Source organism: Chiloscyllium punctatum, chromosome 8 (assembly GCF_047496795.1).
Source record: "Chiloscyllium punctatum isolate Juve2018m chromosome 8, sChiPun1.3, whole genome shotgun sequence".
Taxonomy (NCBI): domain Eukaryota; kingdom Metazoa; phylum Chordata; class Chondrichthyes; order Orectolobiformes; family Hemiscylliidae; genus Chiloscyllium; species Chiloscyllium punctatum.
Window position 1 is genome coordinate 76,990,606 of NC_092746.1, and position 27,063 is coordinate 77,017,668.

The 27,063-nt window shown below is 41.1% G+C and overlaps 1 protein-coding gene across 2 annotated transcripts in view; it reads right to left on the bottom strand.

The window, feature by feature from the left end:
• The window catches only part of abcb4 (ATP-binding cassette, sub-family B (MDR/TAP), member 4), a 132,094-nt gene that overhangs the window by 7,328 nt on the left and 97,703 nt on the right, over positions 1-27,063 (bottom strand). For both annotated transcript variants that reach the window (XM_072575845.1, XM_072575843.1), the window contains exons 18-26: positions 22,801-22,905; positions 21,760-21,837; positions 17,436-17,519; positions 16,076-16,279; positions 10,844-10,944; positions 10,225-10,365; positions 7,907-8,063; positions 6,829-7,026; positions 3,501-3,707 (exon numbers count right to left, since the gene is read on the bottom strand). In XM_072575845.1, coding sequence (XP_072431946.1) covers positions 3,501-3,707; positions 6,829-7,026; positions 7,907-8,063; positions 10,225-10,365; positions 10,844-10,944; positions 16,076-16,279; positions 17,436-17,519; positions 21,760-21,837; positions 22,801-22,905 — 1,275 coding nt within the window. The remainder of the gene's footprint in view (positions 1-3,500; positions 3,708-6,828; positions 7,027-7,906; positions 8,064-10,224; positions 10,366-10,843; positions 10,945-16,075; positions 16,280-17,435; positions 17,520-21,759; positions 21,838-22,800; positions 22,906-27,063) is intronic.

Below are 27,063 nucleotides of genomic sequence, written 5' to 3' on the forward strand. Positions count from 1 at the left end.
CCCACAAGAATCCTATAAAGAATTTTATATGTTTCAATACTTCTCATTCTTCAAAACTTCAATGAGTACAAACCTAACCTACAAAACCTGTCCTCACAATACAATTCCTTCATACCCACGATCAATCTTGCGTACCTTCCCTGACCTGCTTCCAAAGCCAGTATATACTTCCTTCGATAAGGGGATTGAAACTACTCACAGTACTTCCAGGTGTGGCCTACCTTGTGCCTTGTACAGTTTTAGCAAGACTTGCCTGTTTTTAATTTTCCTTTGAAATAAAGACCAAGATTTTATTTGTCTCCCCATTACCTGTTGCACTTGGGTGCTTTTTGTCACTTATGCATAGCTACTCCCAAATCCCTCTGTTCTCTAGCTTTCTGAAGTCTTTCTCCATTTATATAACATTCAGCTCATTTATTCTTCCTGCCAGTGCAAAACCTCACATTTTTCCCACATATATTCCATCTGCCAAGTTTTTGCCCACTTGGTTAACCTGTCTATATCTCTCTGCAGATTCTATCAATACATCACTTGCCTTCCTACTTATTTTTATGTCAATCATGAACTTAGCAATAGTACATTCACTCTCAGTTGAAAAATGTGGTGCTGGAAAAACACAGCAGGCCAGGCAGCATCCGAGGAGCAGGAGAATCGACGTTTCGTGCATAAGCCCTTCTTCAGGCCTTCTTTCTGAAGAAGGGTTTATGCCCGAAACGTCGATTCTTCTGCTCCTCGGATGCTGCCTGGTCTGCTGTGTTTTTCCAGCACCACATTTTTCAACTCTGGTCTCCAGCATCTGCAGTCCTCACTTTCTCCTACATTCACTCTCATCCAAGTCATTATAAATAACCTAGGCCATGATTAACCGCAAGCTACTATTTTTTGACATTAGTAGAATACATTAGTTACAGTGTGGAAACAGGCCCTTCGGCCCAACAAGTCCACACCAACCCGCCGAAGCGCAAACCACCCTGACGCATTCCCCTACATTTACCCCTTCACCTAACACTACAGGCAATTTAGCATGGCCAATTCACCTAAACTGCACATTTTTGGACTGTGGGAGGAAACCGGAGCACCCGGAGGAAACCCACGCAGACACGGGGAGAATGTGCAAACTCCACACAGTCAGTCGCCTGAGGCGGGAATTGAACCCGGGTCTCTGGCGCTGTGAGGCAGCAGTGCTAACCACTGTGCCGCCCACAAATAGTTCTGACGTACAAAATTATTAATAACTTCATATTTGCACACATGAAGTAATACTTGTTCAGAATATCCTCATCTGCTAAATGCTGTGGCACTGCAGAGAGAGATGACCTGACTCACAACACCAAGCTTGTTGTAGCAGGAGAAGGTAAAGTCACCATAGTCCTCTCTTTCATGAGACAGAGGTGAATGGTGGTGGTTTAACCCAAGGGCTATCATGCCTCAGGCGCGAAGGGAGGCTGACAATGAGAATCCTTTATGGGAATCTCAACTGGTGTCAGAATGAATCCATGCTGTTGGCATCATACTGCATCACCAAACAGCCAGCCAGCCAACTGAGCTAACTAACCCCTTAAGATAGCAGGTGTAATACAATGTAATAGAAGAAAGAAATAAAGTTCCTTAACTGTCCACTCATAGAGCTGCATTTTGACAGTCCCATAAAGATACGTTGGGAGACGGGATTGGATGGTGAAGTTGCAAAACAGCATGACATATTCCCACCTAAACAGCAATCTTCTAGAGATAGGGTCAACATGACAGGGTCTACCTAATAGTGGGGAACCCCCAATTATACATATCAATTTGGGGTTTGGGCAAACATTTCAGTGTTACTCGGATCTTTCTGAGGGTAAATAATTTTCCCCCTCTCACCACCTCATTAGAGGCAAACTACAGCGGCTTCCTGGCAATAAACCAGGCTGCTTAGGAACATCAAAATCTTTTATCACCTCAGCACAGACTCACTGGGTTGTGATGTTTATAACAGTGATCATAGCCATCCATTGGAGGGGTTCCGCCTCCATATTGATGGCATGAAAACTGTGGCAATGCATGAATTTTTAAAGTTCTCATTATTTTGCAGAAAGGACTTTCATGTTGAGTTGTTCTCATGGTCTCAGTCCTGTCTCAGCAGTGTCCAATTCTCTCCTGATGAGGCTGCAGTTTGGACACCATTGCATATCCTCCCAGTGTTGGTTCCCTGGTCTGTCCACTGTCCTGAATTGGTCAGGGCTGCCAGAGGCAGCTTCTCAATTGGTTGAATTTGAGAAAATGACAACTAACTGAGGAGGTGATAGCCTAGTAAACCACTGGACTGTTAACTGGAGAGGTGATAGCCTAGTAAACCACTGGACTGTTAACTGGGGAGGTGATGGCCTAGTAAACCACTGGACTGTTAACTGGAGAGGTGATGGCCTAGTAAACCACTGGACTGTTAACTGGGGAGGTGATAGCCTAGTAAACCACTGGACTGTTAACTGAGGAGGTGATAGCCTAGAAAACCACTGGACTGTTAACTGGAGAGGTGATGGCCTAGTAAACCACTGGACTGTTAAGCCACAGACCTACAAAATATTCTGGGGACCTGGGTTTGAATTCCCACTATGGCAGATGGCAGCATTTAAATTCAATAAAAATCTGGAATTAAGAGTCTAATGATGACTATGAATCCATTGTTAATTGTTTGGAAAAACCTACTTATATGCTTTAAGGCAGGAAACTGCCATCCTAACCTGGTTTGGCTGACACGTGACAGAATGGGATTGCCTCTGGGCAATAAGGGATGGGCAATAAATGCTGGCCTAGCCAGCGACACCCTCATTCTGTGAATGAATTTTTTAAAATCTTCCCGCAATAAGGGCGGCACGGTGGCACAGTGGTTAGCACTGCTGCCTCACAGTGCCAGAGACCTGGGTTCAATTCCTGCCTCAGGCGACTGACTGTGTGGAGTTTGCACATTCTCCCCGTGTCTGCGTGGGTTTCCTCCGGGTGCTCCGGTTTCCTCCCACAGTCCAAAGATGTGCAGGTCAGGTGAATTGGCCATGCTAAATTGCCCGTAGTGTTAGGTAAGGGGTAGATGTAGGGGTATGGGTGGGTTGCGCTTCGGCGGGGCGGTATGGACGTGTTGGGCCGAAGGGCCTGTTTCCACACTGTAAGTAATCTAATCTAATCTAATCTACTTCTGGGTTCCCAACCTAAAATTGATGCTGATTTAGTGATTTTTCTTTTCCAGTTGGATCAGACTCAGCCTTAGAGATGTACAAAACAACTGGAAAAGAATAAAGTAAGGAATGCATATTATTCTTTAGCTGGTTAATACCATTTATCTCACTTAAAAATACTTTTTTTTTTGCTAGCTCCCTAATCTCAGGGTGGGAACTACCAACATCGAGAATAGGAAGCTGGTCTTCAGGTCAGCATGTGCCCCTCTCCCTCACTTCGCGTAAACAGGCTGTTCTTTTCATGTTTCATTACTGCAAGATGATATGAAATGTAATCATGCAGAAATTTACCTGAGGCAGAGTTTCAATAAATGTATGTATGTTTGCTGCTTTGGCTGCAACCTCTATCTCCTCCTGGGACACAACTCTGCTGTTGTCTCCATAAGCAATGTTGTCAGCAATACTGCAGTCAAACAAAACAGGTTCCTGGGACACAATACCCATCTGTGCCCGGGCCCATTGAACATTGAGGTCCTTCATGTTGTGCCCATCTAAAAACTGGACAAGAATTATTTCAATAATCAGTGCTGTGTTGTATTGTGACACTGAAGTTGATGTACATTGTAGACTGAACACAGGCGTATGGAAAGATATTCAAGCTAAGGATCAATACTAATTCCAGAGCAAAATAAGATCATGGGTACATATGGCAATGTGATTATTAATAGCTATCACATACATATGATGGCAACCAGGAAACTCTAAACTCTGCAACAATATTAGCAGACCTTTCCTCCAGGTACATAATAATACCGTGACAAATACTGACTGATTGTACTTTAATAAAATGGCTATGTTATTGCATATTTTTCACTTGTTGCAAATGAATATCTTCATATTATCCCCATTGAGAAAACAGAACAAAATAACCAACAATTCGGCTAACGATGAGGGAGCTGTTAGTACAAAATCTATGAATATTCAACGACCAACATTGGGTCCAGTGAGTTTCAGTAACTGCATTTCAGTGAATTTATCTATAAATGGTTTTCTCAATTCTGTAATTAATCTGCACATCCATCAACATTTCCTCAAATAAAAGAATTTTAAGGAATAATTGGCAATAGAAACCGTTTAAAATTGCGATCACATACAGATGTTTTAGAAATGCGTGATTCTTGCACTGCAATATGTTGCAATTTTGAAAATTCATGTTTTTCTACATGAGAACAAATATTTTCAAATGCCAGAGGAAAATGAGGAAGAACATCACTTTCTCTTTGTGTAAGATATAAACACTCCCCACCCCTGCTGACTTCCTGAGCTGTATTGTTTAACAACTTCAAACAGTTGGTTGTGTTAAAATGAATAAGCATCTGCTCTCAGTTTTTCACAAACATGAGTATAAATTCTCAAACACGTCTCACATGTTTAGTGCAACAATCAGAATTTTGTTTATCACTACCCCACTTGAAAGCATCACCATTAAAACTTTAATGCTTTCCCTGTGCTTTCCAAGATGGGTATTCTGAATAATATGAAAAGACAGAAACTGCTTTAAAATTAAAACTTCAAATGTATTGATTTATTCACTGTTCAGCATGCACTCTGAATGGGGACTTTAAATGTCCATCATGGAGAGTGGCTTGGTAGCACCAATTCTGACTGAACTGGCTGAATCATGAAGGATATATTTACCAAGCTGGGTGTTAATTGGTAAGTTAACATGATAAAAAAAACTTCTTGATCTGCCCTTTGTCAGTCTACCTATCCCACATGTATCGGTATATGACAGTACTGGGAGGAGCAACCTTTAAGGAAACAAAGTTCAGTCTTCATAGTGAGGATACCTTCGGTTGTACAGTGTGGTAGTGCCCCTACTCTAAAGGTGATCCATTCAGAACAGATACAGACAATGGTAAGCTCTCCACAAGCTTACCCATCATTCTGACTTGGAAGTAAGTGTTGCTTGGACTGCCCTTCCTTACACCACTGTGTGAGTAGCTATTCCAGAAGAACGTCAGCACTTTAACAGGATGGCACTTTTGTCAAGAGATGGGCAATAAATGCTGGCCTGCCCAGTGATGTCCGCATTTCACAAAGGGTTTAAAACGAATTCACTTCTAAAGTTACCTGGCAAACAAACAGAACTGATAAACTTTAAGATTTTCTTTAGATTGAAGAGTCGGTTTCATGGCAGGACTCCTTCATGCCCATATGTCTATGTCAGTTTTTCCACCTGGACATGGACTAGGAAAGGTAATACCATTTTCTGCTCAGTGGAAGATAGAGTGATCGAAGAGAGTCTGAGAAATTACAGGGACCTTTGCTATAGAACACAGCAATCCCAAAAGAAGTTCAACTGACTTAAATAGAGTGTAGAATGGAAAGAATTCTGGGGATTGAGAGGAGTTACTAAGGATGGTAGAACCTGAAGCAGTTTCTATAATTTCTGCCATCCCAACACTTGTACACAATACAAAATGGATTTAATTACCTCACTGGAATGATCAATCTGTCGAGACACTGAGGACTGTCTTAGTGTCCGAAATTCTTTAGGCTAGTTATGTCAACTGGAGGAAGATTCAGTAAATTGTCTTGCTCAGGCCTCATTTGAATATTTCCATTGAAATGAAATCAGCACTGATGGAAATTGAGGAAGTTCTCCTATTCAATTTTGACTATTATGTGTTTCCCATCACCTCTTGGAAAAACCTTCTTAGTCATAAAACCCAAGTGGCTGTTTTCTCTTTGGTAATCTGGCTCCATTAAGAGGAAAACTGCATGTCCCATTAAAGTCAGCATAAGTTAGTTTCTCTCTGCAATGACAAGGTGATGCCTGATGAACACACAAGTCATCAAGTGCTACCTAGGAGATTCAGTTTCACATTAGTTCAAAACTATTATGGTGACTTTTGTTGCTTCAGTTTAAATCCTGCATTGGAAATTGATGGCCATGGAAGGTACATTTATAATATGGTCAAATATGTTGACTAACAAGCTGCAAATCCTCCCAACACATCAATGATAGACCATAAAAATGCAAATATTTCTTGTTCAGCCAGAGCCATATGGTAGTTGCAGTACAACAGCCTCCTCATGTTAAAAGACTCCATGCACATGTTCTTGCTCCAGGTTATACTTCGTTTTATTCTTTGTATTAAACTTAGTGATCGATTCCTACAGTGTGTTCAGAACTGATATCCATGGTGAAAAGGCAGTTTCAACTCTGAACTCTGACTTGCTCAATATTAACATTAGCTGAGATCATATCAGGTGGTTTGTAGGTTCAGTGGTAAAACTGGACCCAGCCAAGTCCAATAAACTATGGTGGGACAGATTCAGGTGTGAAGGGCTCTTGTGACAGTGGTAGGTGTCCCTAGCTCTATGCCAGGAGGCCAGGGTTCAAATTTCATACACTCCAGACATGTGTCACAACATGTGTTTGGCGACAATGACAGGCTTCTGGGAAGGAAAGTTCCAATTAAACCTCTTTGGACTGTATTTGAAGTGGTAGTCTGGTTCATGAGTCATGTTGTTCAGTGCAGAGTACCAAAACTGCCCATTAAAAAAAAAGTGTAAATTTTAATAAAAATCCAGACCAAAGTTTCCATAATCCAAGCTTTCCTGCAGTTTGTGAAACATATGGAAAATAATTCTATTGATCTTGATCACTTACCACTTTTCCACATAGTGGATCATAGTACCTCTCCAGCAGCTGTACAGTGGTACTTTTCCCACAGCCACTGCTCCCCACTAGAGCCAAGGTTTGCCCCTTCCCAACTGAAAGTGTCAAATTTTGCAACACCATCACATCAGGTCGAGTAGGATAGTTAAAGCCAACATCCTCGAACTTCACTATTCCTTCAAAAGATGCCTTTTACAAAAAAAAAACAATTAATACCATTTCACGATACACACAAATCTTGAATTACATTTGTAAAGGCTTCTCTTTCAGATGCTGAGATGGTTATTTACGCTATTGGATAACAAGAATATACAGAAAGACAGAAGTTTACATTCTATCACACAAACGTTTTACCAGAACATCTGTGCTCACATTTTTGTGATAAAATGTTAGAACCTATTTTTAGCCTGCAAAGTTTCAACTGTGATGAACTTTTTGAGTTCAAGTGTTACTGGCCAAAATCCAATAAAATAGAATTGATCCCAATGAAAGGAATGTTCAACTCTGTAAAGTTATCAGAGGAAAGTCAACTTCACAAAAATAATGGGTGCAGGTTACACATGCAGCGCATTAACCTCCCTTCAGGTCTCTACGCATTTCCATAACATAAATTGAAAATGCTGGAAATACTTTGCAGGTCTGACAATATCAGCGGAGAGAGAAATTGAGTTAATATTTCAAGTTGTTAACCTTTTGTCAGAACATGAAAACATTAATAATGTTAACAGGTTTTAAGCATGTTAGGTCATCAACCTGTAATGTTAAAACTGTTCCTATTTCTTTAAAACTGCTCTGTGAACTATTAAAAGTATCCAGCTGTTTCTGTTTAATTGCCAGGTTTCCAGCACCCAAAGTATTGTGCATTTGTAAACATATCCATTGTTAAATGTTATATATTTGTTTAGATTCTTGGAATCTTACAAACATTTCTGCCCTCATAATCCAAACAGACAAAATTGTTGCTGCATAGTTTTGTGCAACTTGTTTTGTGGGAAGTTGCTCTGAATAACCCAAAATTGAAGCACTTTAAGAGACTTACATTTCCTAATTCTTACAGTGAAATACTTACAGGAACATGCCCACTTTCACTGTAGCTGTCTATAGATGGTGTTTGATCAAGCAGCATTTTGATGTGGGCTGCTGAGATCTTAGCCTTTGCATAGTCTGGTGCAAATGAGCTGGTCTGTCCCAAAGCCATAGCTCCAAATACAATTGCTGAGAATACACTGAAATGGTAACAAATTAAATTAAGCAAAGAGCAGTCTTAGATTTAGTAAACTGTCATCGTTTTAAAAAGTACTTACAAATTCTCATACACGACATAAACATTTCATCACAATATTTGGACTATGTATCAGATAACTTTTACAAAATGCATTTAATAGACGGGGCATTGGCAACAATGGGGTACTTGTTATAATTTTATTTATAAGCAGAAATTGAGTGATTAGAACCAGGCAAATCTTGTTGACTACAAGTTCCTTGATTTGGATTGTTAACCTGGGCCAATCAGGGAGCCCTGGCTGACCGATATAAACATGGGATTCAAAATCTCCTCACTTCAGGCCACAGCCAGTGTAATATGCATGTGTAAGTAAAGTGATGGGATACTGGCCTCTGTGCAGTTATTTCAAGAAAGTTGTTAATTATACCAGTGTACAGTAACCGCAGGCAACTTTCGGGATGTCTTTTTTCACATCCTCACCAGTGATCTTCAGCAGTTACCAGGAAGAACATGACAGTTACTTGGGGACATCTTGCCCTGAACAGAGAACCCAAGTCTTCCTTCTTGGTGGCGCTCCCCACAACAAATAGCAAGAGGGAGAGAAACTAATAGAAGATAGAGAAGGAAAAAGCACAAAAGCACATAAGGAAAAAATATTTAGAACAGTGATAGGTAGACACTTTGAGGAAAATACAGAAACAGAATGAGATAATACGAGACACATTGATGGAATATTAGAGAAATTACAAGATGGAAAAAAAACCATTCAGTCCAACCAATGCACATTAGTTTTATCTTCCATGTAAGGAATAGTTGCAGTCCCATTTTCTTACCCAGTTTTCATATCCCTTTACACATCCTTTCATCTGACCAACTATATAAGCTATTCTTAAATTTTGATTCTATCTCTGCTTCAACTATTAACTCTGATAATGCATGTCACAGCCTCAAAACCATTTCTTCCTCTCTCTGTTCTAGATCATCTACTTTTAAGTTTGAAACTTGGTTCTCACACTCTCAAGCCCTCAATTACAACAAGCGGTCTATTTCAATGTACCGTGTTCCATTCTGTGATGTATTAAAGATCCCTATCAAATCCCCTTATTCTCCGCTAGTACAATAAGAATAATGTCAAGTTTTAAAAATGTGTTTTGGTTTGCTTTCCATCATTTCAAGCAGCAAGCTTCTGAAACTATGCAGTACCCTTTCCACTCAACACTATTCCTATAAAATGAAATTTCAACCTGCACACTGCACTCCAACTGTGGTCTTGGTAAAGTTTTATATAGGCTCAATTTATACCTTAATCTTAGTAATGGATTAATAGCTGAAACATTTTTTTCTCTGCACAGTTGAAGTCTGAGTTGGTGAGTGTTTCTGACATTATTTGCTTTAATTCACAGAGAATCATTCAAACACGCTTCAAGGAAACAGCCTGGGATGAAACCGAAGGAAGTCAAATGAAGCATCGAGTTGTTTCACACTGTTCAAGGGCACACAGATTTACGATTGTGCTGGTCATATTAAAGATGTTTTATGCATTTAAAGCATTAACTTTTGCAATGATTTGCTCCAATTTTCACATTATTGGATGAAATCTTCCAAGAAAAAGGTCAAAATCTTAACAGCAGCTAGAAATGATCCTACAAGCGATAGCTCATGAATAAGCTGCCACTGGGGTTACTGACCTGTACAGAATGGTCACCTGACTGTACAGCTGCTGGCCCAATGAGCGAGCTAGCAGCTCAGTAGTGCCAGCAGCAATGGCTGCCATTGCTAAGGCACGGGTCTACACCAATTGGCAAAGAAACATTTTAAAGATAATACTGATAGGGAGGAGACCACCCACCCCCCTACCGCCAAAAAGCAAATGCCTCCCCTTTGAACAGATCCCTTTTTGAATGAAAAAGCATCCTTCCACCTCCTCCACAAAACCCATGCTACTGAGAAGAGGCAGCCTGCACGCAAAGTGCCAACGGCCTGGTGAAGTGTCTAAGTCCCTGATCTCAGGACATAGACTGGGAGTCTGTCATTCATGGCTCCGTCCCCCTCCAATATAAACATTCCCTACCACCACCTTGACCCCACCTCACAAGGTACAGTAAGTTTCTTCCTATTGTCTCTCTGCACACTGAGTGATTGCAACAATCATTTATACTTACAGGAAAACATCCCGGAAAGCCATGTAATTATTTGTCACCAGCCAGGCCCCAAATCGAAAACATGCTGCATAGGCAAAGTAGACAATTGCTTGTGAAATTGCACTGGTGATTCCGTAAACGTGAGCCTTCTTTCTTGAATTCCTTTAGAAAAAAGGAAGCATGTTTAATGACAATTCTACTGCCTAGCACAAAAAGATTATAAAAAGAATATTAAACCAATACAACCATGAGAGTGAGGTGAAGACAGCTGGGATGATAGAGTGCCATTCTGACTGAGGCCCCATCAGTCACAATTTAACTCTGCAATTTTTTTAGGAACATATGTGAAATAGCAGAAGATGCCCACAAGATCCCTCAAGCCTACTCCATCATTCAATACAATCAAGGCTGATCAACTCCAATTTACTCCTGCCCGCCATATCCCTTTATTCCCTGAATGACCAAAGTCCACCTGTCTTAGCCTTAAATGAGCCTGAGAGAATTCTGGTCAGGCTTTCCAAAAGTATTACACCTGAATTCTTTCTTGTATGAATCGAATTTGCTTTTTTCAGCCCTAACCATGACCTTTTCACTACTAACCAGCAGACACTGCTAACTAAGGAAATCTGACTGTTTTTACCTGGAAGGAACTTTCATGTTTTCTTCATACATTTCTTCAAACTTTCGTTCCCTTGTTAGAGCAACAACAGTTCGAATGTTTTCGACTGCCTCTGTAGCAATCTGTTTAAAAATGGAGAAAACAACAGTGTTAAGCAGAGCTGTTTACAACACAATGAGAATGCTTAATGCATGGGTGTCAAAATACCAGTCTTGAAACTCAACTTCTCCCATCAACTCTGTGTTAACCTTGACCTGGTTGACTACTTAATTATACTGGTATTGTTTTCTGGCAGAACAAAAAAGCAGGAACACCCATGAAGACTTTGGAATAAAGTATTCCGAAGTAGCACTGTTCAATTTAAATAGCTTGATTTTAATAATAGTTCAGTAAACATATATAGCTTGGAAGTAAAGGGGACCAGGTAAAGTGACAGGCAGTCAGTAACACTGAGATGATTGAGTGAAGTGAGATATTCAAAGACAGGACAGGAATTGGACTTGGGACATAAATGAGAATACAATTTTTCTAGTCTATAATTAAGTAGAAGCAAGGATAAAATAAAAGCAAATGGTCCATATTCTAATTAATAAAGGTATGTCTGGGGAGCTCAGGCTTTGCTTCACATTATGGAAAACCCTGGACACTTCTGGCCATCTGCAATACCTCGTCTACAGGAAGTGTCTTTTTAAAAAATGTTCATGGCAGGGAGGTTGTGGTGGCATTGCTGACTACACCAACATTTATTACCATCCCTAATTACTCAAACTCAACCACACATTGCTGAGCATCTGGAGTTACATCTAGTCCAAACCAGGCAAGGATGGCAGTTTCCTTCCCGAAAGGTCATTAGTGAACCAAATGGGTCTTTTCCCCAACAATTAACAATGACGTCATGGTTATCATTAGGCTCTTAATTGGACTATTTTGTAAAATCTTGAATTATATTTTGTTTTATTGAAATAAACTTCACTACCTGCCATGGCAGGATTTGAACCTGGGACCCCAAAACATTATCTAGATCTCTGGGTTAATAGTCTAGCAACAATACCACTAGGACAGCCCAGCTGGCTGAAGCAACTTGATTTCCAACTTTTGGAGCTTGAACAGCAATGGGGGCACTATGGTGCATTCATGAAGCCAAGAGGTTTATGCAAGGACACTTTAGCATATGGAGGGTGAGTTGGAAGAAGGGTGTAGGGTAATATTGCTACTGGATGCCTAAGTGAGGGGAGTAGCCTGATGCTTCTGCAACTGTAGACATGAACCGAGGGTATGTTGCCTTCCTAATGCCCGGACCAAGAACTATTTAGAAAATAAGACAGGAAATTGAAAAGCAGGTCTACACAAGTAATAATTTCCTGATTACACCTGGTGCCACACTGGAGTGAGTACAGGAATAGATGGATAGTAGCTGAATGCATGGCTGGAGAGATAGTGCAGGAGGAAGAGCTTTATTTCCTGAGGCATTGGGACCATTTCTGGGAGAGGTAGAACCTAAAACAAATTTGGCAAGTGACACCTGAATGTTAGGTGAGATCATCCTTACCCGGAATTTTGCTAAATCTGCTGGGATGAATTTAAACCAGAAAGGCAGGGAGGTGGGATCAACATAGAACATAGAATGTTACAGCGCAGTACAGGCCTTTCGGCCCTCGATGTTGCGCTGACCTGCGAAATTAATCTGATGCCCAACTAACCTATACCATTCCATTATCATCCATGTGTATGTCCAATGCCCATTTAAATGCCCTTAATGTCGGCAAGTCTACTATGGTTGCAGGCAGGCCATTCCACGTCCCTACTACGGATCCTTACAGGTAGTTCGGGGGGAAAATACTGAGATAGAATCAGAAGTTAAAATGCAAGTGAGTGAGTGAAGAATGGAGGAAAAATATAGGCTAGATATGAAAAAAGTGATTTTAGCAAATCTATTTTAATGCAAGGAACCTGAAGAATAAGATAGATGAGTTGAGGGTACTGATAGGCAAACAGGAGTATGATTTTATAGCAATGACTGAGACTTAGCTGAAAGATGAGCAGCTCACCATTCCTGGCTAGAGGATATTAGATGCAATAAAGAGAGGGGTAGAAGAGGATGAGGGTTTGCAATATGTAAGGTGCAATAATAAAGTAAAGAGGAGTGTTGAAGAGGGTAGAAGGTGCAATACCTTGATAATGGAATCGAATTTTTTGTCGTGAAGAGCAATGATATCATAGAAGAATCATCAAATGAGGCCACATGAGAATAAATAAAAAACACAAAAGGGGCAAGCATGCTGTTAGTATGTGCAATATGTCCCAAAACCAATCAGGAAGAGGTAAAGCATCAAATATGTGATAAAATTTCAGAGAAGTATATGATAGGTAAGGCAGTAATCATAAATTTTAATTACACAAATATTAATTGGGATGCTTTAAGTGTGCAAAGTAAGGAGAAAACAGAATTCTTAAATAGCATCCAGAAAAACTTATTTAGTTGGTACATAAAAAGCCTAACAATGAAGGGTCTAGTTCTGAACAACCTAATATTCCGAAATGAGCATATGCAGGTGGAAGCAGTAACAGTAGGGGAGCATTTTGGAGATAGTCACTATCACTCAGTTATATTTAACATTGTTATGGAAAAGGAGAAGGATGGGCTGGAAATCAAAGTTCTAATCTGAAAAGAGGGTAATCTCACTACACTATGATTTGGCTCAAATGGATTGGAAACAGTGACTTACAGTGTTAGAGACATTGAAGCTGTTCAAGGAGGAAATAGTGAGAGTGCATGGCAAATGTGTTTCTGTCAAGATAAGTATAGGGCCAAATGGAGAGACCCTTGGATTTCAAGGGTTGTAAGGTTACGGTTAAAAAAATAGAGAAGTTTATGAAAGATAACAAGGGCTTAATATACAGACCCTCTACGGAAGTACAAAAAGTGTGGGGTGGGGGTCCTTAAAAAGGAAATTAGGAAAGGAAATACAATAAATGAGAAAGCATTTGCAGTTTGAATAAAGGAAACCTAGAATTTCTTTTTAAATATACAAAGATCAAGAGAATAATTAAGGAAAGAGTATGGCCTATTAGAGACCATGGAAATAATCTGTGTATGGATAACATGGGCACAATTCTCAATGAATAATTTATGTTGGTCTTTACAGAGGCAAATGATGTCACAGCTATAAACTTCAGGGGGAGGACTGTGAAATATTAAAATAAACTAATATTGAGAGAGTGGAGGTACTAGCAGATTTAGCAGTCTTAAAAGTGGATGGGTCTGCAGCCTGTATGAGATGTATGCAGGCTGTTGAAGGTGGCAAGGGAGGAGATATCAGATGTTCTGGCAGTAGTTTTCAATATCTCTCTGGCCGTGGGTGAGGTGACAGAGGACTGGAGAACTGTTAATATTTAAGGGAGGAAGGAATGGACCAGGAAATTATAGGTCAGTCTGTCTAACCTCAGTGGTGGGGAAGATATTAGAGAGATAGATCTGCATTTGGACAGACACAGATTAATCAAGGATAATCAGCATGGACTGTTAAGTGAAGATCATGTTTGACAAACTGATCAGCATTTTTTTTGAAGATAACCAAGAACACTGAGGAAGGAAATGATTTGATTTGGTCTACAGAGACTTTAACAAGACTTTTGATAAAGTTTCTCACGGCAGTCTGGCCAAGAAGGTGAGAGTCCGTGGCATCCAAATCAAAGTGGCAGGTTGGATCCATTACTGATTGTGAGGCGAGAAGCACCTTTTTTTCCCCCTGCAGGGTTCTGGTGCTGAGGCCCATACTGTTTGTAGTGCATAATAATGATTTGGGCTTTCTCAAGATCCCTCCTACACTTTCTGTACTCCACTAGAGCCTCTGTTGATTTGCTCCTGCTGTATCTGTTAAAAACCTCTCCTTTCCTTCTTATCCAGTCATGAATAATCCCGGACATCCATGTTTCTCTGGGCTTGTTGCTCCTACATTGGAGCATATTGGGTCTGTGCTCTCACCAATTCCTTTTTGAATGCCCTTTACTGTTCTGCTGTAGATTTACCCCGAAGCTGTTCCCAGCCTATTTTGGCCAGATACTGCCTTATTTTGTTAAAATCTGTCTTTTTCTAATTTAAAACTGTACTTTTTGCACACCATCTTTACTTCTGCTCCTTTCTCAAATGCTCGTTTCAATAACATACAACCTCAGGGAGAATGCAAGACTGTGGAGTGGTAACCACAGACCTTGGGGCAGTGGCTGAGGGAGCTCAGTTGGACTGATGTTTTAGCTGGCATGTTTCCCGAGGCTGAGAAAACTCCATCAGGCAGGATTAAACACAAATAACTCACCCTGTCTTATTATAAATTTTAAAAATGCTAATCTGTCCCCTGGGAATGTGTTGATCATCAAGCAAAACTTGGTCCTGCCTCATATATGGCCAGGAGTGGGAGTCTTGGCAGTCAGGACTTTTTTTTTTAACCCTTCAATTCTGTTCCCTCCTACCCAATTCAAACCTTTTCTTTGTGGCTAATATTTCCCTTTCTGTGTTTCTGTGCGCACACACTGTTGTAAAAATGATTGCAACTACATCCTGTGATTAACACTTCATCTGGAAACAACATATTATTTACCAGTCTTGCTGTAATAGCAAATATCAGGTGTCTGGCTTTTCAAATGTATAAATAGAAAGCAGGAATCATCAGCAGTGCTTTGCCCAGAGGCCCACTGAAGATGTTACCTAGTAGGGTGGAGAAAGGTCTGGAAATGAACCTTCCAGCTCAGCAAGCAAACCTACATTCAGAAAGTCACTTCTCTTTGTAGGAGTCAAAGTCTTGAACTATTTCAAGGAAACAGTGAATTATATGAAGCACATAAAGCTTGGCCAAGAGAAGGATAGATCCCTCAGCTAAAAAGTTCTTGATGTATTGGTCACAGGAGATCTCGGTCAGGGTTTGAGATGCCTTGTGGGAAAGCAATCCATATTTTGAGGAAGCACTCCAATGGGCCCCAGGGGTCAGTTAAGGAAGGTACATCTTGCCTAAGTCTGCACAGCGAAACCAACCACACAAACTGCATGGTGTGGGTCTCTCCAGCTATGGATTAAATAAGGTGGTGAGGTTGGCATCACTTGCCCTTTAAAGCCTACAACTGGCTCATTGGGGGGCATGCCAACTGATACCAACTCCACTGTTGTTATAATTGCAGTGGAGGGTAAGGGCAGGCAGGAAGGTGGCATGCAAGTCACCTGCCCATGGGTAATGCTTTTCCCCCTTGAAAATTACTCACCTTTCCTGCTTTCTCAAGTTCTGACTTGTCTTTGTTGGCATGTCCTGTGAGCATTCTCATTTGTATCAGTCCTGCTAATGCCAAGATTGGCACAATAGCCAAGATCAATAGTGTCAGCTGCCAGCCATAGACGAAGGAAATAATAACTGAACATCCTAGATTAGCTGTATTCTGTGAAATCAAACCAAGTCTGACACCCGTAGCCTACAGTAAAGACATGAAGAGAGAACATGGTTTATTAAAAATAGTTTTAGAAAATAACTTACATATTCTCTTCAAAATTTGCACTTAAGTTAATTGCCCAACATTTAATAAAGCTTTAATAGCATTTTGGGAATTAGTTTTATAATTTATTAGAGGCTTGAAGCGTATTGTTTACAGAATGCTTTGGCTCAGTTGAAATAAGTTTAAAAAATTACAGCTATATTTGTATAAAACATGTATATGAAACACCTTAGGGAGAAACTGCACAAAGTACATTCACAATATTGTCTCAAAAATTAATCTTTTTCCATAATGAGGCCATCAACAAGCCTGGAGTCAATCTGGAGCATTTGTGAAGGAGGTATGATTTACAAAATAAGATATTTCAAATAGTTAAGAGATTTTAAATAAATATTTAACTATTTTCTAAATGATCATATCTAATTTGAGAATCTAACTATACAATATTTGATACAACAAACGTTTTATTAACTGGCACCCACTATGGGACCAGGAGTGTACTGGTTGATCAGATGTTCTGGTTGATTAAGATGTCCATGTAATATGTCAAAATACATACTAAGTAATAGAAACATAATTCTGGTGTATTCACATCGCTGTTATACCTTATTTACAGCATGAATCACTTAAATAATAATGCAACTTGGCCTTAAATAAAATGTACCAGTGGACAAGCTTCTCACTGACTCTCAACTGACCACTCAGACAATCGTGGAGATCACGATAATACAGTAAACTCCCGGTATTTGAGGTACATAAGTTTTGCTGGGTTCTCAAGAATGTCGGTTCATCACGGGCTGGTTAAAATAAAGTTTGCTATTTCCAAATATGTTTCCTGATTACAAACAGGATCTCGTAGAATCCTTTCTCTCTTAAACTACTGAAATATTCAATATTCATTAGGTTTAAGAATTAAGTCAAAAGACATTTTGGAATATGGGGTAATAGAAAGGAACTAATGGGATTGCCCTCTGAAAGAAGTGGTGCAGATTTGATGGTACAAGGCCTCCCTCTGTTTTGTACTAGGCTATGATTCTGACAGTATATCTACTATAATTCAATTAGATTTCATTACAATTTTGACTCCTGTGATAGGTATGGACGGTCAAAGCCTAATGGCACTATGGATACATACCCCCTTAACTTGAGATGCATCAGTAGCAAGTCTGGTAGTCAATGCTCCGGTGCTGTTCTTAGAATCATCAAACCAGCTAACATCCTAAGAATATATATACACACACACACAAATGGATTAACATGTTATATTATGCACTTAGTGTGAGAAAATGCCATGAGACTGGTATACAATTTGATTTGACTAAATTAGTATGCAATTATTTTGGAAAAGTATTTGTTAAAATGTGTAATGAAAAAGGAGTTTGTGAATTGCTGGATGGATATTGAATTTTGCTAATTTCTGAAATCCAACTGAAAGTTTGCCAGAGTCACTTCAGCAAAACTGGGATGAGTGTGCCTCATAAAAATGTCAATTAACTATTTTTATAAATTCTTCTGCCAGGCATTACCGCCTATATTTGCAATTGGAGCTGAATCAGATTCCTAACACAGTCTACTTTGAGAAAGACTTCAAGCCTTTTCTGATAGCCTAGAAAATTCATATCTATTTCAATAATTCACACCTATTTTATGGCATTGTTGGTACAACAAACACCTGAGAATTGTTGATCATACTATTTTGAGACCTCCCTCTACTTCCCCTGTTCCCATGCCCGCTCAACTCTGGAGCTCTTTTGCAAGAGCTAGGTGAATCTTTGGGCAGAATCTTAGAGGTGCCTGAATGGCATGGGCTATGGCGGGAATTGTGGCAGAATCACATGAGATGTCTGGCAAGGCCTATCCTCAACACTGGGAGCACCTCACTGTAGCTTTTATATGACTGCTGAGTGGTGAGGTGGGTTTTTCACTAGGCAGCAGCAAGTTGCCAATTCAATTGTATTATAGCTTATTGAACACCTTATTAGTGGCAAAACTCAGCTCACTAATATTCAGGTTCTTACCTTTCTAAGCACATTAAACAAGCCAGACTTTGAGAGTTCTCAACATGGAAACTAGAGTGGCTACCTGGCAGCTTCAGCTCAGAGTCTTAAGAAAGTAGTCAGTGAGAGGTTCCCAACACAGTTAGTCCCCAATCAGGTATCCGGTCAGAGTGTTTTCGGTCAGGGGTCTGTGCCTCAGAGGGTTAGGCCGAGTAGTGGGTCATGGTCAGCTATGAAACTCCATAGTGGCCAGCCCAGGGAGTAGGCCCAAAGCATCTGGGAAGGTGTTTGGACATCACTTGGGGTGTGAGCTGTTCTCATCCATGGCTGTCCAGGTCAGTCACACAAGGAGGCGGCCACAGTCAGTCCATGAGGTCTGTCCAGAGAAACTAAAGCAAAAGGGGTTTGGGAAAGGGAGGATGGAAAGACGACTTGGAAATGTGTTCACCAGCGTTGGGGGCTACAGCTGGGTAGAAAGGGGATAACAACTGTGAAGGGGGCAACTGGCTGAGAATGGAGTAATGTGGGATGGTGTTTCACCATAGTCAGGAGCACCCTGGCTTTTGGAGAGTGCAGGGGGATAGTGTATGGCAGTTGGCACAGTCACTCCACATGCTTGGGGCTTTGGAGGGGGTGGGAATAGGCATTGCAGGGGGATTGAGATGTGGGGAGGTGCAAGCTGAGACAGACAAGTTGGATGGGAACCTAGAAGATGCGAAGTTTGTGGGGTTCATGGAAATGGATGTTCATGTTCATGCTGAAGATCATCTTGCCAGAGGCATTTAGGATAAGGGCATCAACCTTGCCATCAGGATTCTGTCAGAGAATCGCACTGCCACCTTTCCCATCTTCAAACCCTTTACTCTGTACACCCATCAGCATCAGTCCAAGACATGTCTCCTTCAGCTCAAGGGAAATGATAGATGGACAACAAATTCAACAGCATCCACATCCCATGGAAGAATAAAAAAGGAGAAAATGCTTCCATAGGTATGTAGATAACACCCAGTTCTAAGTCATTAACCCCTCTATAAAATGCTCTACTGTTTTTGCTGCTTATTTGACATTTGGTCATGAACAAAGTGCAATTTTGAGTTAATTATGAGGAAGAATTAAGGCATCAACTTTGAACCCCATCACAAATAACTATCACCAATTCCAACCCCCAACTCGGCTATTGTCTCACGTTGAACCAGACTATAACAAGCCTAACTTCTGACCTACACCTTGTCCGTCCAGAAGTTACTTAATTTTACTCCATACTAGAGGTTACCTCCACCTTGCTTCAACTCGTCTATTGCTCAAAGGCTCACATATCTTTAAGTTTTAACTATTTCATTCCTCTCCTAGACAACCTTCTAACATCCAATTTTGCTGTATGTATCCTATCCAACACAAACTCGTATTCACAAACTACTTCTGTGCTTCCTGACCTGTATTGATTTAATTGAAAACATTCTAAATTCCTAAATGAGCTCAATTTATGCCCGACTTGTAAAAACTCTGAGCCTTTAACTCTCAATAAGACCCTATTCCTCCAACTCTTTCTTGTGAGTCCTCTGTGCAGGCAATATAGTTCACTATTTATACAAAGCAATTGTCCAGCTTCATTCTTTTGGAGTACAAGTTTCAATAGCAAAATGTGAATTTAATTCAAAATTTTCACAATTATCATTGGTGTCAGCGGGCACAGAGACATGACAATTAACTTTTCATCGTTTGGGCCAAAGTACTGGCTCATAGGAAAAACTGGTTTTGAGTTACATTAGCAATTTTTAATGCCATTATTTTCTGAAATGTCTCCATAGGATATAGATAATTGTTACCATAGCATACACTTTCAGAAAATTCTGGAATACTAAATTGTATTACTTTTATGCACAGATCTCTATTTTTAATATTTATTTCATTTAACAACATGTCATTTGGTATGTGCTCTTCTGGGCAATGCTTAATGAGCTAGTGCAGTACCTTAAGCTTGTAAAAAGTGCAAAATTGATCTCAGTTCTTTCAATTATCGATTAAGTCTCAATATTCAATTTGATTCAATTACTGAGAAGACCAAATGGCTGAATTCTGCTCCTTTATCCTATGGACTACCTTAAAACTGGCTTTTGGAAGCAGCTTCAAACTATCAAAGAACTAGTTCAGGTAACCTGAGCTCCATTCTAAAGTTAAGATGATACCAAAGGTATGAAAGGTTTTTTTTAATCGTAATGTAAATGAAGGAACATTAGATACAAAGTAAAAACAAAACTATGTACACATAAAAATAATATAAAAGACAAATTGTTATCAGTAGATTAAAAGACTATAAGAAAATAGGAACAAGAGTAGGTCAATCCCTCAAGTCTGCTCTGACATTCACTGGAATCATGGTTGATCTGATTAGAGTCATAGAGATGTACAGCATGGAAACAGACCCTTCGGTCCAACTTGTCCATGCCGACCAGATATTCCAACCCAATCTAGTCCCACTTGCCAGCACCTGGCTCATATCCCTCCAAATCCTATATGCCCATCCAGATGCCTATTAAATGTTGCAATTGTACCAGCCTCCACCACTTCCTCTGGCACCTCATTCCATACACATACCACTCTCTATGTGAAAACGTTGCCCCTTAGGTCTCATTTATATCTTTCCCCTCTCACCCTAAGCCTATGCCTTCAAGTTTGGAACTCCCCCACCCCGGAGAAAAGACCTTGTCTATTTATCCTATCCATGCCCCTCATGATTGTATAAACCTCTATAAGGTCACCCCACAGCCTCCAACGCTCCAGGGAAAACCTAACCTATTCAACCTCTCTCTATAGCTCAAATCCTCCAACCCTGGCAACATCCTTGTAAATCCTACAGTTATTTATCAAATGTTAATTCCATACTCCTGACTTGTGTGGCTTGCAGATAAATGGACAAGCTTTGGGAAGGGTCAGTGTTCCTCACTGCCAGATCCTAGCCTCCAAACTACTGTTGTAGCCACAATTTTTATATGGCTAGTTCAGCTCAGTTTCTGGTCAATGGTAGCCCCCAGGCAGTTGATAATGGGGATTCACAGATAATAACACCATTGAATGCGAAGGGGAAGATGGTAAAGTTCTCACCTATTGGAGATATTCATTGCCTAGCACCACCACTGCAAATATTATTTGCCACTTGTCTGCCTAAACCTGGATATTGTTGTGTCTCACTGCACTTGGATATGGACTGCTTCAGCATCTGGGGAATTGAGAATGGTGTTGAATACCTCAATTATCGGTGATCATCTCTACGTCTGACCTCACAACGGAGGGAAGTTCTGTCACAAAACAGTTGCAAGCATACTACGACTGATTTGGCTAAATATAGTAATGACAGGGATTACTGAGTCCAAAGTAAAAACAACTGATTCACCGAGTGAAATACTGGCTATCAATTGCAAAATAACAAAGGAATGAAACCCAACATTAATATACAATTCCTACCTGTCGCATCATTGCCTTAAAGGCCAAGTATCGGAGTCTCAGTGTCAGTATCTCTCCAGATTTGCCAAATGTGAAACCCTAACAAAAGGCATAAAAAGTGGTATGAAGAAATGGAACTATATTTCAAAGGAATAACACAGCCATCCAAGTCATTTTTGAAAATGAGTTAACGTAGATTTTATTGAATAAACATTCCATACGAAATTAGCGGACTGTGTATCGTGGTTTTAGAAATTTGGATTGAATAACATAGAACTTCCCTTTGTTAAAGTTCAGGAACACACGCCTTGTGCTTTCTCCTTGTGCTATTTTTACAGCGGCAGAGGCATTGTCCTAAGTGAGTTTGAACTACAAACAATAAACGTAGTAAGGAAAGGAACCTATCATAAACATGTTAACTATTCCTGGAAATGTTGAATTGATTCCTGAATTCAATTGAACAAAACTCCAAGAAATTACCCAGAACTGGCCTGAATCCCTCTGTAAACACCAAACCTTACCTAAGTAGGTGTTACTGGGCAGTGTTGTGGAGGTGCCAGTTTTGGATTGGGGTGGACAAAGTTAAAAATCGCACAACACCAGGTTCGTGTCGAACAGGTTTATTTAGAAGTACATCAGGAATGAAGCTATTCAAGTCTGCTTTGATTACTTTCTTTGCTCAATGACAGAGTGAATGATGAGAGGCCCATCACAAATTTGATTGAAAATAATCAATATAGGTTTTTCACACAGCAAAGCACAGCAGAACCTTGGCAAGCAGAAACATAGACGAGTACAAGCCAATACCATCACTATGCCATCAACTCCTCATATTGGGCCCATTTTCAGGACCCTACTGCTTCAGGAACCCAAGCAAAAGCAAAAGCAAAAGCAGCGGTTCACTTGGTGCTTCTTGCCTGTGTGTGTTTTTTCTTGATAGCAAATGGATAAGACATAAATTTTGCTTCGGAAGTGTAGAATTCTATTTGCACCTTGGTTTGAATCCTATAAAACCAATTCCATCCAGTATTCTATTTATTCACAGATTTCATTAAACCCTACCTGTAGAAAAAATGTGATGAAGGAGATACCACCAAGTGCTAGGAATAACAGCGAAAAAAGTGTACTCTGATGGCGAATATGATTTTTGTCTGTATTAGCGAAAACCTGTAGCAGGTAAAATAAATAATGTAAATGGGATTATTGCATAACAACAAATTCAGTAAATTTAGACATTCACTACTGTTGTGAAAATAAACAACTCTTACTTTGTATGAAGTTGCATTTTGGTTTTAGATAACAGAATAATTCTTCAGCATGCTGCTGAATATGGGTTACACACTTTGTAGAAACAAAGTGCACTGACTTCAATTGAGGTAAAACCCGATTTGTTTCTGTAAAAGCTGATGCAACTAAATGTCTGTCCAGGTAGCAAGTCCCCTCATTCACTGGACTAAGAATTCTTTCTTTTTGGGACTGTTATCCCAAGGATCAATTCAGCAACAGCCTGACATTGTATGTGAGCTATAATTGCATGAGCATGACTAAATCATCAACACCGCTGGGTATGCTGTGTCCCACATACCCAATCCTTCACCCTGGGAAAAAGCTTGTCCCTATCCACCCTGCCTATACCCTTCATGATTTTGTAAACCTCAATCAGGTCCCCCCTCAATCTCCTTTTTTCTAGTGAAAATAAACCTAACCTACTCAACCTCTCTTCATAGCTAGCACCTTCCATACCAGGCAACATCCTCGTAAAAGGTAAAAGCAATGACTGCTGATGCTGGAAACCAGATTCCGGAATAGAGTGGTGCTGGAAAAGCACAGCAGTTCAGGCAGCATCTGAGGAGCAGGAAAATCGACGTTTCGGGCAAAAGCCCTTCATCAGGAATACAGGCAGAGTGCCTGAAGAGTGGAGAGATAAATGAGAGGAGGGTGGGGGTGGGGAGAAAGTAGCATAGAGTACAATACGTGAGGAGGGTGGGGATGAAGGTGATAGGTCAGGGAGGAGGGAGGGGGAAGGTAGCAAAGAGTTGTGGGCGGCACGGTGGCACAGTGGTTAGCACTGCTGCCTCACAGCACCAGAGACCCGGGTTCAATTCCTGCCTCAGGCAACTGTGTGGAGTTTGCATATTCTCCCAGTGTCTGCGTGGGTTTCCTCCGGGTGCTCCGGTTTCCTCCCACGGTCCAAAAATGTGCAGGTCAGGTGAACTGGCCAAGCTAAATTGCCTGTAGTGTTAGGTGCAGAGGTAAATGTAGGGGAATGGGTCTGGGTGGGTTGCGCTTCGCCGTGTCGGTGTGGACTTGTTGGGCCGAAGGGCCTGTTTCCACACTGTCAGTAATCTAATCTAATCAGTACAATGGGTGAATGGGGGTGGGGATGGAGGTGATAGGTCAGAGAGGAGGGTGGAGTGGATAGGTGGGAAGGAAGATAGGCAGGTGGGACAAGTCATGGGACTCAGTGCTGAGCTGGAAGTTTGGAACTGGGGTGAGGTGGGGGAAGGGGAAATGAGGAAACTGGTGAAGTCCACATTGATGCCTGGAGTTGAAGTGTTCCGAGGTGGAAGATGAGGTGTTCTTCCTCCAGGTGTCGGGTGGTGAGGGAGCAGCGGTGAAGGAGGCCCAGGACCTCCATGTCCTTGGCTGGGTGGGAGGGGAAGTTGAAATATTGGGCCACAGGGCGGTGTGGTTGATTGGTGCGGGTGTCCCGGAGATGTTCTGCTCTGCTAGGAGGCGTCCAGTCTCCCCAGTGTAGAGGAGACCGCATCGGGAGCAACAGATACAATAAATGATATTGGTGAATGTGCGGTAAAACTTTGACGGATGTGGAAGGCTCCTTTGGGGCCTTGGATGGAGGTGAGGGAGTAAGTGTGGGCGCAGGTTTTGGCAATTCTTGCGGTGGCAGGGGAAGGTGCCAGGACAGGAGGGTGGGTTGTTGGGGGGCGTGGACCTGACCAGGTAGTCACGGAGGGAACGGTCTTTGCGGAAGGCGGAAAGGGGTGAAAACAAACCTAACCTACTCAACCTCTCTTCATAGGTAGCACCTTCCATACCAGGCAACATCCTCGTAAACCTTCTCTGCACCCTCTCCAAAGCATCCACATCCTTTTGGTAATGTGGCGCCCGGCACTGTACACAGTATTCTAAATGCGGCCGAATGAATGTCTTGTACAATTTTACCATGACTTGCCAGCTGTTATACTCAATACCCCGTCCAGTGAAGGCAAGCATACTATATGCCTTCTTGACCACTCCATTCACCTGTGCAGCAGCCTTCAGTATACAATGGACCTGCACTCCCAGATCTCTCTGCCCATCAACTTTGCCCAGGCTCTTCTGTTCATTGTATAATTCGCTCTAGAATTAGACTTGCCTAAATGCATCACCTCACATTTGTCTGGATTGAACTCCATCTGCCACTTTTCCGCCCAACTCTCCAGTCTATCTATATTCCCCTGTATTCTTTGACAGTCCCTTATGCTTTCTGCTACTCCACCAATCTTCGTGTCATCTGCAAACTTGCTGATCCTACCAACAGTGCCCTCTTCTAGATCATTTATGTATATCACAAACAACAGTGGACCCAATACTGACCCCTGTGGAACACCACTGGTTACCTTTCTCCATATCGAGAAACTCCCTTCAACTACTACTCTCTGTTTCCTGTTGCTCAACCAGTTCTTCATCCAACTAACTTTATCTAGCTAACACAAACTGCACATCATATGACTTCACTTTCTCGATTAGTCTACAATGGGGAAACTTATCAAACGCCTTCCTAGAGTCCATGTATATGACATCAACCGCCCTTCCTTCATCTAATAACTTGGCCACTTCCTCGAAGAACTCTATTAAGTTGATAAAGCATGATCTCCCCCACACAAAACCATGTTGCCTATCACTGATCAGCTCATTCTTTTCTAAATATAAATAGATCCTATCCCTTCGTACCTTCTCCAGCAACTTCCCCACCACTGACGTCAGGCTCACTGGTCTGTAGTTACCCAGAATATCCCTACTACTCTTCATGTACAGGGGGACAACATAAGCTACCCTCTAGTCCTCCGGCACCTCACCTGTATTTAAGGATGCCATAAGGATATCTTCATTATCTTTTAGTGGACCCGCTTGCTTCTTACATAAGAATTAAGATGCTTTGGGATTTTCCTTAATTCTGCTTGCTAAATCTATTTCATGACCCCTTTTCACACACTTGATTCCTTGTTTAAGACTTGTCCAACTCTTCCGATATTCCTCCAGGGCCCATTCTGTTCTTAGCTGCCTCGACCTTATGTACGCTTCTCTCTTCCTCTAAGCTAGTCGTACAATTTCTGCTGTCATCTGTGGTTCACAAATTCTTTGTGTGGTTCACCCTTCCTATTCTTTGCCTTCAGCGGGACATGCCTATCCTGCACTACAGTTAACCTATCTTTGAAAGTCTCCCACATCTCAAATGTGGACTTCCCTTCAAATAGCTGTATCCAATTCACATTTCCCAGTTCCTGCCTAATTTTGATATAATTGGCTTTGACCCAGTTTAGTACTCTTCCCTGAGGACCACTCTCTTCTTTATTTATAAGTATTCTAAAATTTACAGAATTGTGGTCACTGTTCCGAAAGAAATCCCCCCCCCCCCCGCAACTTGTTCCACTTGTCCTGGCTTGTTCCCTAGTACCAGGTCCAATATGGCCCCTTCCCTAGTTGGACTATTGACATACTGCTCTAGAAAGCTCTCCTGGACGCTTCATACAAATTCTACTCCATCCAGACCTCTTACGCTAAGTGTATGCCAGTCAATGTTGGGAAAATTAAAATCTCCCATCACCACTACCCTATTGCCTCTACATCTATTCATAATCTGTTTACCTATTTGTTCTTCTACGCCACGCTCACTGTTAGGAGGTCTGTAATACAGCCCCAACAATGTAACTGCACTCTTCTTATTTCTCAGCTCCACCCATAATGCCTCACTACCCAAGACTGCCATAGTGTCCTCCTTTAGCACAGCAGTGATATCGTCCCTGACCAGCAATGCAACTCCACCCCCTCTTTTACTTCCCTCCCTGTCCTGTCTGAAGTGTCTATATCCTGGAACATTGATTTGCCAATCATCATGCCCTTCCTTCAACCAAGTCTCTGTGATGACAATAATGTCATACTCCCAGGCACCAATCCAAGCCCTAAGTTCATCTGCCTTACATACTATACTCCTTGCAGTAAAGTAGATGCATTTCAGGCCACCAGTTCTTTTGTGCTCACCTGCTCTCTGCCTACTCTTCCCTTTATTAATGTTATCTTCATAATTCTTACAGTCTCCAGTCT